We start from the raw sequence: 14,735 nt of genomic DNA, 5'->3' as shown, positions 1-14,735 counted from the left end.
CATTTTTACACTGATATGTCGATATTATAAACTGCTTATACTATCGTCTAGGCGAATTAAATCCAAAGATAAACCCGAGTTGCTGAGTAGAATCACATTTCTGTTTTCTTATTCCTACCTATATTGTGTGTCTGTAACTGTTATAAAATACATTACTCTTTTTCATGGCCTATTACTGTGAAATGAAACATAAACTGTGAAAAATAAACATTAAATATTACGAAATATATCTGGTAAACCACCAAAAACAATCTTCAGAGCTGTCCACAATACTGTTTCAATGTTGCAGATTCTTGAGTCTGCCTATTCCTTTATTGAATGAAAAATTCCGTAGAATAATTGTAGCAGTCGAATTAAAAACCCAAAAATGTAATCTTCAGAGCTGTCCACAATACTGTTTCAATGTTGCAAATTCTTGAGTCTGGCTATTCCTTTATTGAATGAAAAATTCCGTAGAATAATTGTAGCAGTCGAATTAAAAACCCAAAAATGTATATAATCAGTCATGTTTATTCTTTTTCCAAAATTTTATAATACAATCCCATTCTTTTTCCAATGTTTAGCTATCCTGGTTAAATTTTGGTTTCCTTGTAATTCGAAAAGGTGTAATGAAGATCGTAATTACTCAACCTAAGTAAGTACTGAAATCACCAATTAAAATTTAACAGTGTCCTGTGTGTGGCTTCCTTTTTCATTTGAGCTTGCTAGCTAGGAATAGATTAGGGTATTATTCCACTGTAGCAATATTTATTGGTTTTAGTGTTAAGAAGCAAAATTCTTGATTGATGTATTCAACTTGTAACTGGTAGTAATTCTTTGTACAACTAGAGGCAGCCGATATGAAGCAACAGCTCAGTATTCAAGAGGAAAAGTATATAGCTCAGGAGCAGGCCTTTCAGAAGCTTCTGTCCCAAGTGACGTCACTGGAGAACTTGTTACAAGATAAAGATAAGCAGATGAGCCAAATCCAGCATCAGCTGCAAGAAGCTTGGCAGCAAATTGCGGCAGCGCAGGAAAAAGTTCAGAGTCTTCATGCTGAAAACGAGAGGTAAATAGTTCAGTATCTATTTTCCAATAGCTATCCTTAAGTTAGACATTGGAGGGATCGAAGTGTTTTAGCTATGCTCATATCAAGAATTTTTATCATCATTACCATAGCGAATAGGAATATAAAATGCGCGCACACCACTCGTTTAATACGCTGAAGGTAGGCCAAACTTCGTTCCTGCGGCAAACTGGAAAACTGCAGCGCTGCTGTCACACACATTCCAGTCTTATCTACAAAAGCGCTTTAAAGGAACAGATGATTTATTGTACTACTTTGCGGTGACATGGTTAACTTTCATACATTTGTGGTTGGTATAATATTTTGTACCCAGGATAAGATCCTCTTAAATCCCCTACATATTTTCCCTGCAACAGTTATTTGTTTTTCTGAAATTATAAGGGGAATTTAATGTAAGTAACAGCTCGTTCAGAACTCCATTCTGCTTGTGTTAATGTATAATTCAAGAAGATACCTTTTTGTTCTGTTCCATATTCTGTTAAAAGTAACCACTTTTTGAAACAACTGTTTTTTTTTTTTTTTTTTTCCGCAGAATGGGAATAAGCATTTCCTCGAAAAGACAGAAAGCTTTGCGTAAAATTTATGTTCATTTTGGTGGATTTTTTTTTTTAATTTATTTTTTGTAAGTTATAAACGGCAAGAAAGTAGAAATTACAAGAAACAAATTAAATTCCGTAACAGATCCTGTACCCCATTCATTTTTTAATTTATCGTCACATCTCACATTTCTTATAGAAACATAAATTGCCTGTGAAAAGGCCAAATCTTACTGGAACCGAATCTAAAAGAAGACGTGTAGCACAGGTTGAGGTTAATGAATTTACTGCTCCCTTTACTGTAAATTTGGTCAAATAGCAATCATAAGAGAAACTATCAAAATTTCTAGCACGACAAAAAATAAAATATGGTCTTGAAACAAGGTAAATATTACGTGAATTAGGAAATAGATTTCATGAAACGTAGATGCGTGAATTATTGTATGATCGTCAGGTTGACAGATATGCAAGGAAGCACATTAGAGCGTTGGGCTGGATGCAACACCAACGCCACGTTGCGCCAGAACTCGTGAATTAAAAGAACTGCTGGTAGTTTTTGCCTCTATTCGCTATGCTGTTGCAAATCATCAAATTACGAGTGTAATGATGCACCCAGGTCTCATCGCAGATGATTTCTGTGCAAACAAGCTCTCGCTTTCTCTCTAAAATCGTTGCAGATGCTGATACAAGACGTTTTCCCTACACTCAGGGTTCCCACTCGTCCTGGAAATCCTGGAAAACGTGGAAATATCCTTGAATTGATTTTGTCCTGGAAACATCCTGGAAATGTCCTTGAAATTTACAGCAATACTGAATGTCATATTTTTCATAATTATAATGAAGATTTTTAATTGATTGGTATTTTTGTTTGCTATTCCTGTTTTTGTGTTGAATAATAACTTGACATGATCCTACATGTGTGGGTAGTTGGTGGGTTTTCTTTCTCCAAACAGTGTGGTTGACTCCTTTTCTTCTTTCATCCACTAGTCTATTAACCCATTCTTGAATGCTGTCTTCCCTAACAGTATCCTCCAGAAACTGTGCTTTGTACCAGCATCAATCCTCCATAATCAATCTATTTTCTCAACAATACTTACTCTTCAGTAAAATTTCATACGAATGCTATTTGTGACAAGATCATATCTAGGTGAAACTCGATTCCTTGCTATACCTAAGAAACTTCAGATTTTACTGAGTTGTTTACGTTGTTTAAATTACGATTTCATTAGAAGGTAGGGGCCGTGGTGGCTAAGTGGTAGAGCGTTCACCTCTGGTGCTTGGTGTCCCGGGTTCGATCCCAGCCCCCGCCAAGTGAACTTTGTGGTGGACAAACACCGTGTGCGTCGGTTTCCTCCCACTTTCTTCATTTCATCATCACCGTCTCCTTTAGCCTAACCGGCATAACCGTGGGACGTAAAACTCAAAGGTTTTTTTTTTCATTAGAAGGTAATGAGTTTTCTCATATTTATTTGTGTGTTGGACCCTGAGAGGCTGATTTTTTTTTTTTTTTTTTTTTTTTTTTTACACAAAACTGTTTGGATGGTTCGGAAGAATTTAAATTTGTTGTTAACCATAAAAAAGTTTCTGGTTTTGTCTCATGGACAGCATAAATAAAGATCTGCTTGTTGAAAATATGAAGGAGAAATCATTGATCGGTGTGAGATTGGTGTATGAACATTTCCCATAAATACCGTCCTTCAATCACCATCACGAGAGAAATGCTGCAACGTACTTTCCATGCAAGGCAGCGCTATATAGTAGAGCTGGAGAAAATAAGGACTGTTGAAAGAGAAAGTCAAGTGCAGAACAAGAGGAAAGAAATAAGTAAAAATGTACAGCAGCTGCAGAAAAAGAAAAGGAAATTGATGGAAACAAGTGAAGCTTTGGAGACTAAAGCAAACCAGCTTACACATGAAGCAGAGCAGAAATTTTGCTTTACTTTATTGACAAAATCAAATGCTATTCGTAGAGCAGCTTCGCTAAAGAAGAGAGGTTATGTCCATAGATGAGGAAATCAGACAACTCCATACTCAGTTGAAAAACTTGTAATATTATTCCTTTTTTTTTTTTTCCTAATTATATGTCACACTGTCTCGCAATGAAGATACCATGCACGAAAAACATATTTTTGTTGTTTGTAATTTGTTCGTTGCACAATTAAAAGTCATGTAGAAAGAATGAAAATACATGTGCTGGATGTGAGTGGATCGGGTGGCTATAAGGGGAGTTGGGAGGACAGGTCAGAAAAAAAGCACATTACGCTTCGCTTTGTGTATTTAATTATTGTGTATTAAACGGCGTGACAAACATTTGAAGGCGGCGCTCCAAGTTCCCTTTAAATGCTGCTAGCAAATGAGAGGCCAGCGGAATTGCCACGTTTATTTTGTACACATCCACGTCTATCCTCTGCCACCTGATCGCGCTGTAGTTCGTCTGCTTAGCTATAGCCACACCCCTTAGCACTCGGCAACGTCGCGTCAGAGCTTGCGTTTTATTCGTTTAGCTGAAATGCCAAGATGTTTGTCACAGGCTTTAATACTGTACTTGCATTAATATTCACTGCATAAGCTACCGTACTTTTTATTTCACTGTTCTGAGTTTTGAACCTACAGTTGCAATCCTGTTATACTTTCTTATGTGGAAGTCCTGGAAATTTGGTCATTTGTCCTGGAAATTCTTTTGGGAAAGAGAGTGGGAACCCTACTGCTTCTGGTCGAACGTTTTTGAAACCCATCTGGTTGTGATTTTCCGGAAGTATACGTGTTCCTGGATTATCGTTTTCACACTTCCCACGCTAATGTTTGTTTCCGCACTTAAATCTCACATTGATACGTCGCTTACTCAGAATGAGCTGCTCCACCTGACGAATGTTAGTTTTATTGACTGAAGTAGCTAGGCATGGAGTACGGGCCACATTGAGAACGGATTCTCTTCCTACCTTGAATTTTGAACATAACTCATACACTTACGACTGAAAGAGAGATTCTTCGTCATATTACCCACTTAATCTTCTGAAGATTTCGGAAAGTTTCACGCCTTCCTTCAGGAGGAACTTGATGATGCAGCGTTGCTTCACTCTGCTAGGCTTGTTACTATCGTCCATCAACGCTTTCTGAGACGCTATCTCAACTGCCGTTATCGTAGAAAAATATCAGGACTATCCTATCACAAGATGAGATATGGACGCCAAACTGCGCACAGCAATACCTAGAGAAGAAGGAATCCCGGTTATAAATTGAACGCCTTTCGTAATATTTACTTAAACAAACAAACAAACAAAAAAAAAAAAAAAAAAAACGCATTTTTATTAAAACTTGGGAAATGTCAAGTATCGAGAAGTTACCTTGATTTCGACGAGAAGAATTTGTGTCTAAACTGTTTCGACAAATTTATACTATTGCCTTTATCAACAGTATCAACAATATTGAGCCACTTGCAAGCACGTGGTTACACTTCTTGAAATGACGTCGCGGATTTTGCAATTACTTTTTGAAACAAAAGAACCAGTTGGCTAGTTATTTTATAAATTCAATTTTACTGACCATTGCATTACAAAAATGCAAGATGTTGTGTTAAGAAGCGTAATGATGTGCTTGTGAATGGCTGAATGCTGCCGATAAAGATAGTAGCATAAATTTGTCGAAATAGTTCAGATACAATTCCCCTAGATACAATCGTAGTTAAGTTATCTATACCCGCCCTTTTCCAATTTTTATCATTAGAGGAGAACTGAACTTAAATAGTGAATTGTGTAATTTTACTTATTCTGTTAACATTTTACTTTAGTTCTCTCTATTATGATTATTATTTAAGTAGTTACATTTTTAGAAAAAAATGCAGAGGTCTTATTACACGCTTGTAGGGACATGGGTTTAAAACTAAATGCAGAGAAAACTAAATACATGGAAGTTCATCGGGATCATAATAATATGGCAAATTATGAATGTGTTAAAATATCAAATAATATTTTTGATACAGTGAATATTTTCATATATCTAGAATTAATATTAACAGACGAAAACCATCATTTCGAAAAAATTAACAGGGAATTCGTGTTGTTATTCAGTTCAAAATCTCTTGTCGTCGCGAATTCTGTCGCGGAATTTGAAGCTTAAAATACATAAAACTATAATCATGCCTGTTGTTCTGTATGGTTGCGAAACATGATCGCTTACTGTAAGGGAAGAACTTGTGTGTGGGATTGAAAGTGTTTGAGAAGAAGATTCTGAGACAAATATTCGGATCCAAGAGGAGCGGGAATAAGTAATGGCGGAAACTTTATAACGAGGAACTACTTAATTTATACCGTTACCGTTTACCAAACATTGTTAGAGTCATCAAATCTAGGAGACTCAGGTGGGCAGGTCATGTAGCCAGGATGGAAGAAAGTAGGAACGCTTTCAAAATCTTAACTGGAAGACCAATCGGGAAACGACCATTAGAAAGACCTAGGCGCAGATGCGAGGACAATATTAAAGATGAATCTCGCAGAAATAGGAATACAAAGTAGAAACTGGATCCATTTGGCTAAAGATAGAAGTCAGTGGAGAGCTTTTGTGATGGCGACATTGAACCTTCCAAATTCGTTTTCTTTTATCAATGTTTAGAGTACTAAAGGTAATTTATAATGCTTTGTTAAGTTTATCTTTCTTTCGTGTTGTAGGCTGTTACAGGACTCTGCTAATTCGAGCGGATTGCAAAGCCAAGCGTTGCAAGCCCTTCAGGAAAGGCTAACGGAAAAAGAAGGGCAGTTGGAAAGGTTACAAGCGGCCAATCGCGAAGAAGTATCGGATCTTCGAGAGAAGTTGCGAGCAGCAGAGGCCGAGAGAGTTTCTCTGTCGGAGAACCTTGTGGCCATTCAGCAGCAGATAAGTCAGCTGCAGTCTTCCCTGACGGAGCTTCAGCAACAGCTGGAGCGTTCTCGAGCGGAGACGAAGGAAGCCCGTCAAGAGTTGGATCAGTACAGAGTGAGGGCACAGAGGATTCTTCAGGACAAGGAAAAGCTGATCAGTGAGTTAAGGGGAGATTCCAGGAAGGATGAGGAAGATGACACCACGGTGGTTGAACTGGAACAACTCAGGTACGTTTTTTAAGAATGCTCCGTTTTTGAAAATACCTAGGTAATCGTGAAAATAATGGTAAATTAAAAGCAATCAAAATTCGAGGTTCATAACGGTTTAATACTTACAGTGTCTTATAAAACAAAGTGATCTTGGGAGTATTGCTCATTGTTATCTAGTTTGACCACCCGTTTGATCAGCATAGTTCACCCCAAGTGTCAGATTACATAGAAATAAGCAACACTTTATAAAGTCATTGACTAATTTTTCATAGATTAGTGCTAGGAAGTTAATGATTTTTTAGTGATTTCATTTTTTTAAAGCGGACGAATCCATGGTGACTTATTAAGGCTGAGCAATGCCGAAACCATCTTTGATCTTTAATCCATTGATTTTCGAAAGAAAGTTTGGCTTAATGATAGAACGCTTACCTTGGTACGTGCGGTCCCTGGTTCGATCCCCGGCCAGTTCGTTTGTGGTGGACAGCATTCCACCAATTCTTCCCTCATCATTCACTTGTCTTAATCATCCGTCTGCCTTAACCTAAAGAGCATAATCGTAGGACGTTAAACTGAAAGATTTCATTTCATTTCTTTCTTAATTCCCCCTTGAACATCTAGTTTATAACCTTTACTCATCCGTAGGACTTCCTGAATTGTATTACCATAGCGTAGAGACCTGCACGGGCCGAATTTTTCGGCCCGAGCCCAATCCAGCCCGAATGTACCTAGGCCCGGCCCAGCCCGGGCCCGAAAAGTTTTGGAGATTTTCGGCCCGAGTCCGGCCCGGCCCGATAAGATTTTTAAAATTATTGGCCCAAGCCCGGCCCGGGCCCGAAAAATTTTAAAAGTCTCATTTTGTAACATTTTTCACGGGCACACTTCGTTTGCCTTCATTCTAATTATTGTTTAACGAAAGTCAATAATTATTAAAGAATTGCAATTAATCGGTCCTAGCCCGGCCCGACTTGAAGAGAAATCAGTGTCGTCCCGCCCAAGCCCAGCCCGGCCCAAAGAAATAACAGAGTCGGCCCGCAGGCCGGGCCGGACCTCGGGCTGAGCCCAGCCCGTGCAGGTCTCTACCATAGCGTGATGCTTAAAACCGATAACAAAGCTAAATGTACAGTTCGTTAGTAGTACCGTATGCATGCCTTGACTTTTGCATTTCTTGCATGGACAGGCAAGACTCAGAAACTTGGCCTCTGTGGTAAAGTAATGTGTATGTTACCTATATGTCAGCTGTATTTTGGCGTGTATAATGCTCATCTTTTTGCCAGCATATTGAGGGAAAACTTAAGGATACGCATTATACACCCTTAGTGTTAATTCCATTTATATATAAAGTTTGTAATTCTAATATTTATGAATTTATTCGTTAAAATGTTACTCCTGAAAAGAATATAGACATTCTTATATAAATTACTGGTAATATCGTTCAGTACAACAGTTGGATTTCTCAGACTTATTATTGTAACAAAAAAGTAATTTTTTTTTTTTTTTTAACTTATAACTTAGGTGCACATTACACACAGTTAAATACGATGTAGTCATTTCATGCTACGGTAATTATATTTAGCGGAAAATGTAAGGAGTATTAATTACTGACTTCTCACATATATGGAAGTGATTTCCATTATTCGTTGAAACGGAATAGAGGTCTTATTATGATGATTCCGTAACTGGGAATGCTAGAAGAGGTGGCCTTGAGATGCCAAATTCTGGAGTAATTAACCAGGCTATGATAGGAACTGAAAACAAAATTGTATGGTTATACTAATGTCTGCTCATAAATATCTTCCTTTCAAAGTAAAATAATAATAATAATAATAGTAATCATGGGTGGAAATTGGACGATTATTATACAAAGAACATGCATTATACAAATAAAAAATTATACAAGCATTATACAAATACATTACATATTATTATACAAATAAATAAAAAAATAAGTAGAAACACTACTTTGGGTACAAAATTTTTACAATCGTTAGATATTCTTTTCTTCTTTCCTTAGGCAAGAGCGAGATATGTTGCGGGAGGAAGCGCTGCAAGTAACGTCTCAGCTGCAGAAAGCGAGAGAAGAGATTGAAGAAACAGAGAAGCGACTGGAAATGCTGAGAGAACAGGCGACGGAAACTCAGCAGCATTTGCAGGATGCTGTTCAGGAGGAAAGGAAAAGGAGGCAAGCAGCTGAAGAAGATTGTAAACAACAAAAGGAGGTAACGACAAATAATAATCGTTGTTGCTAATACTGGATCGGAACAAGCAGCTGAGTTTGTATCTTTGAGTAGTACAATTATTTCTTTCTTTCGCTGTCTGTCATATCAAAAGCTTGTTTTATCCGCATAGTAATACAGTATATAGTAAAACTTATAAGTTAACCATTCTTGGTAAAAACAATATATAGATGCGATCAATTGATAACAAATATTAACGAGCGTTCTTCAGTAAGTGAGGAGAAGCGGCTTATAAGACAAACTCCATTTTTAACTAATTAAAAAAATCTTAATTCAACTTTTTACGTGTATGTTACAGGTATGTTCACACATAACTTGGACATAGTTGCACCTATTTTTATTGTTATTTGTGTGTGTGTGAAAGAATATACCTTCCCGTGCACCGATTTTGATTATTATTTGTGTGTGCGAAAGAATACCTTCCCGTGCACCGATTTTGATTATTATATGTTTGTGTGCGAAATAATATCTTCCCGTGCACCGATTTTGATTATTATTTGTGTGTGCGAAAGAATACCTTCCCGTGCACCGATTTTGATTATTATATATATGTGTGTGTGAAAGAGCTTACTTTCCCTTGGTTCCATATAAATTTCTTTAGGCAGCTGATAGTAATCTTTGGAGCTAGAGTATAAAACACCGAAACGGACCATATTTTCTTTAGCATGATTATGGTCACATTCCACAGCAGCATAGGGGTTGTATTGCAAAGTTTTGGAACACTTTCATAGTACATTATATTGTCTCCTATTTGTAACATTTTAATCAAATGGATTACGTGTCTGAAGTCGGTTAAGATTTAATACACAGAGAGTGGAAAAGTGAATGACTGGACCGTAACTTGAACCCAGGAGCCTCGGCATACCGTGCCGATGCATAACTAGTACGCTACCCAGTCCACTTCCCAAAACAGCCAAACACTCTCTCACTCCTGTCGGTGCTCTCCACTCAGACCACGTGGCGTGTACCACAGCCTAACTGCTGTGCTTGGACAATTCGGTGCCCATATATTGAGAACATACTTTCTTACAGTTGTAATAGCATATATATAGGGTGGCCCAAAAGTAGTTATACAGTACTGTACTTCATTTTATGTCATTTCTTATTGTTATCCATCAGGAAGACTTGGTTTCTTTATTATTTGTTTTAGTGTGTTTTCACTTACATATTAAGTTCGGAAGAGCCGAAGCAAATAAACTCATAAACTAGAATGTTATATTTGATCAATGCACGGATGTATACCTACTTTTAGGCCACCCGTATTTATGAAAGGAGGTAACAACCGAATTTTACTCTGTAAGTACAAATTCAGTAATACACAAAGAATGAAAAACTGAATGATTGGACCGGAACTCGAACCCGGGGAGCGGACTGGGTAGCGTAGTGGTTACTTGTCGGCCGAAAATGCCGGGTTCGAGTCCCTATCCAGTTTCCTCCGTAAATGACTGTCAAGGGCGGCCATATTGGATTTAAAGTTCATTGATGAAGGTGGTCCATCCACCGAAAGTAGTAGAAATCAGCCATTTCCGGTTTTCACGATCACTGTAGACCATAAACAGTAATAGATTTTTAACTCTAGTAAAACTAGAAGAGGGGGAAATCCAGTACAATTTCGGTTTCAGTATTGATCAACATAGATCAAAAACGATAAGAGAGCGAGAAACGTTTTTTCTTATTTTTTAAAACTGATTTAACGTTCTAGGAATAGGTACTATCTTCTGTCGTAACCCTCTATTCAAAGCGACAGAATTCTTCGGCTTCATCGTTGAACAGATAGCGAGAAGCGATTTTCTGCAATCAATCAAGCATCCGAAGAGTATATTCCATCTCCACTCTAATCCCTCCTAACACAGAAAGTGATAGAAATCTTCTCCACTTTTCGTTTTAAAATTGAGAAAATATCACGGCCACAAACCAAATTTTGGGAGGCACGGTGGCCCAGTGGTCGAGCGCTTTACTTCTGGTACTTGGGACCCCTGGTTCGATCCCCGCCCAAGTAAGAGTGTGGTGGACAACTCGTGTCCGTGAGTTTTCTCGGGATACTCCCGTTTCCTCCCACTCTCATTCCACTTCATCATTCACTTGCCTTAATCATCCGTCTCCCTTAGCCTAAAGGCTAGAAAGCGCGGGACGTTAATCTGAAAGATTTCATTTCATTTCCTTTACAAGCCAAACTTTGCATGTTGTACACCTGGCATTGCTAGTTGTATGCCATTAAAAATTTTCAAGCCAATTTGTCATTGTTAGCGATCAACAGTGCCACAAAAACAGCTTATTATTGTTTTAATATTCCGTGATAAGTGCTAGATTATTATTCTAGCTTAAAACAGCGTTGTGTCTTTGCCAAGTAGGAGTAACTAGTGCCTGCTCCCAAGGTTACTTGCTAAATTTTATACGTTTTATACTGTTACCGAAAATAATAATAATAATTTTTTCCTACGTAAATTTTCATTATTTACAAAATGCCAAAATCGAAAATAATCTAAGGAACCAAGAACTCGAACATTAAAATAATAATAATAATTTACTGTGGAAAACCATGTTTAACCCCTGTTGTGTAGGCTGCTTCATTTTTTCTATATTTTGTCTTAATTTTCGTAGTTTTAATCCTTTTTTCTGTCACTTTGAAAATGCCTACCAAAAACGGACAACATATTAGTGTATATATGAAACTCACGCTCAGCACATTACTTGACCAGAATGTTCCCCAGAATTTTCCTCTTTGTTAACAGTGAGTCAACAAATCTTGTGATGCCATAGTTCACCTATAGAGAGAATATTATTTAAAAAGAACTTATTATTTTAGGTAAAAGCATTTTATAAAGCACTGACATATGAGTAAGAAAAGAATACAACAGTATCGGAATGTGAAAGAAAAGGCCGCATTAGTATGGGCATGCGGAAAGAATGTATGGGCGCCAGCTCATTTAATTAAAAAGATCATAAAGTAACATCCAAAATTAAATGAACCGGAGACCAATAGACCCTCACAACAAATGAGAATTTCACCCGTTACCAGCCAAGGTAGCACACAGCAGAAATGTTTTTCCTTGTAACTTGCCCAGAAACACAAATAAACCACCTACAAGGAAAGCTAACAACTAACGGCATGCGACAATAAACTAAGTGGATGATTCAGAACCACTGATATAAAAGTCACAAGATTTATTTTGATGAGGCTCTATAAGTATTTACACAATACCAGGAATATTACAATATAAGGATTAATTGGATATTCATCCTAAGTACGTTCCAAATACAGATAGTTATATATATCAGTCATTGCAACTCATGATCTTCCTTCTTCACGTTCGTTAAGAGCTCACTACTTGCTCCTTGTAGAGGAGAGCTCACACTGGATGAGTAGCTTCTGCTGATCGTAGGTTACAGCTCTTGGCAGACTCATTGACTGGATGGCAGCGTTGCCAGCCTGTGGTGTAACGTCACTCGGCAGGATGAGTTCTGTGAGAGAGACTATCACAGGTGGAACAAGGAAGGATCCGAAAACAAGTGTTGGAGAAAGAAGGAAAGGTCCAGGATAGGATAGGTAATGGAAAATGTGAAGAGCTGAGATGTGGATAAGGGAAACGTGACACAAGGAAAATTATGATGGAAAATTAAAGAAAACATGGAGAAGCGTGGTCTGCAACCTGACACTCAAGAAAGCGGTGGCTCAGTGGTAGAGCGTTTACCTCTGGTGCATAGGGTCCCGGATTCAAACCCTGCTCCCGCCAAGTGAACTTTGTGGTGGACAAACACCGTGTGTGTGGGTTTCCTCGGTGTTCTCCCACTTTCTTCATTCCACCATTTCATTCATTCGTAATCATCACCGTCTCCTTTAGCCTAGCCGGCATAACTGTGGGACGTAAAACTAAAAAATTTCATTTCATTTCAAGAAAGAAATAAAGAATACAGTAAATACTTTGTAAATACTAATACACCCTCCATTCCAAAAGAAACCGAACTTTTGAAAACAAATAGTACCACTAGTGCCATCTGTTGTAATATTTTACCGGTAGATGGCGTAGTCCCTCATTGACAACTGGTATAAATGTCATGACATTTAGATGCACGGCAACAAAGTTATTGCGTTTCAACTGTCAGTGTGTTGTGTACATCGGTCGGAAAATGAGTTTCAAACAACGAGCTGCAATTGAGTTTTGTGTTAAACTGGGTAAAACTTTTAGTGAAACGCACCAAATGCTACAAAATGCATATGGTGATGAGTGTCTATCCCGTACGCAAGTTTACGAGTGGTTCAGGCGATTCAAATCGGGTAGAGAGACGCTGGATGATGACGAAAGATCAGGCCGTCCCAGAACCGGATTATCGGAAGAAAACATCGAAAAAATGCGTGAATTCATCAAACATAACAAAAAATCGTCGGTGAAAGTTATTGAAATGGAATTAGGCATACCTCAAAGAACCGCTTACCGCATTTTGACCGAAGTTTTGGGCCTTAAGAAGGTTAATTCTCGGTTTGTACCACACAAACTCACCGAAGACCAAAAAGTTGATCAAATTGCGCATTGCAAAGACATCGTTAAAAGTGCTCGGCAGGATCGAAACTTCTTGAAATCGATTGTAACTGGTGACGAGACGTGGTGTTTTGAATATGAGCCCGAAACAAAGCGGCAAAGTGCTGAATGGAGAGCGCCGGATGAAGGAACACCCAAAAAAAAGTCGCTTGGTGAAGTCAAAAGTTAAGGTGATGCTGATTTGTTTTTACGATTCAAAAGGAATTATCCACAAAGAATTTGTTCAGCCCGGCCAGACAGTCACTGGCAGTGGCGGCGGTTGGACGTTAAAAGTGGGGGGGCAAGACATGATCTTAACAATTGTATATCAATGTTAGATTTCCTGGTTGTTTCTAACAATGGTTGATGAAAGGTTGCATAACTAACAGGATACTATCTTTTTCACTTAAAATGCCGTATATCGTATTTCTGTTTTATTAAGTAAATTCGTAAGAGCAAGTAAATTCGTAAGAGCAATACAGGTAGGTACCTAGCCCTTTATACTCTTAAACAACGAAAGTGCAAGAAGAGATTTGATTCCTTGCTCATGAATATCTTACAATTCTGTCTTGAAAATTGTGTGATCAGATTATTTAATAACAAATTTGCAAAACAAATAAATAGAAAGGATAATATTAATCATAGTAATGGATAATGAGGATTGTTTTATAGAAGTTATATTGAAACTGGGGTTAATGAACAACTTATACTTTTATTTCCACACGTGCCATTAAATGAATGTTTTTACTCTTAGAAAATGAAATACAGTAAGTACTGCAAGCATATGCTATGACATTTAAGGAAATATGCAATTGCAATATTAATTGCTTTGAATTGCAACTAAAACGCAATTCCTGTAGCTTTCTTAACTCCACGGAAAGACAAATATCCAATACGTACTCTCCTAACGGCAAATATCATATGGCACCATTTTTTTGTATGAACCAGTAACACATACAAAGCCTTTACCAGGGTGTCCACATTCTTGTAAATAAGTGAAAGTCAGTGAAAGGTCAGGGAAGTAAAATGTGTCAGGTGAAGTCAGGGAAAGTCAGGGAAAAATCGATTTAGGTCCGATGTTCAATTACTGAATTTATGAAATAGGGTTGACTTCTTTACTGTTACTGGATGCAAAATGTAGTGTTCTCTGATATACAGTAGTTGTTGAAACTGATTTTCTGCGAAAAACACATATCTAACTGCATCCTGGCATATTTGCTCAAAAGAGTAGATAGACGCTGTTCTAGAAGAATTGCATGGTGCCAAGAGGAAATCTGAACAAGTGGCTGAGATCGCGAAGAAATATTATCTCCAGCTTAC

At 37.8% G+C, this 14,735-nt stretch overlaps 1 protein-coding gene across 2 annotated transcripts in view; it reads left to right on the top strand.

Moving 5' to 3' along the window:
• Positions 1–14,735, top strand: part of LOC145685767 (golgin subfamily A member 5-like) — a 60,294-nt gene that overhangs the window by 29,692 nt on the left and 15,867 nt on the right. For both annotated transcript variants that reach the window (XM_081758288.1, XM_081758287.1), the window contains exons 5-7: positions 829–1,048; positions 6,266–6,682; positions 8,676–8,880. In XM_081758288.1, the coding sequence (XP_081614414.1) occupies positions 829–1,048; positions 6,266–6,682; positions 8,676–8,880 (842 nt within the window). The remainder of the gene's footprint in view (positions 1–828; positions 1,049–6,265; positions 6,683–8,675; positions 8,881–14,735) is intronic.

The sequence above is a fragment of the Thermobia domestica genome, chromosome 5 (assembly GCF_964235325.1).
Source record: "Thermobia domestica chromosome 5, izTheDome1.hap1.1, whole genome shotgun sequence".
NCBI lineage: Eukaryota > Metazoa > Arthropoda > Insecta > Zygentoma > Lepismatidae > Thermobia > Thermobia domestica.
This window is presented reverse-complemented; position numbering and strand designations above follow the sequence as displayed.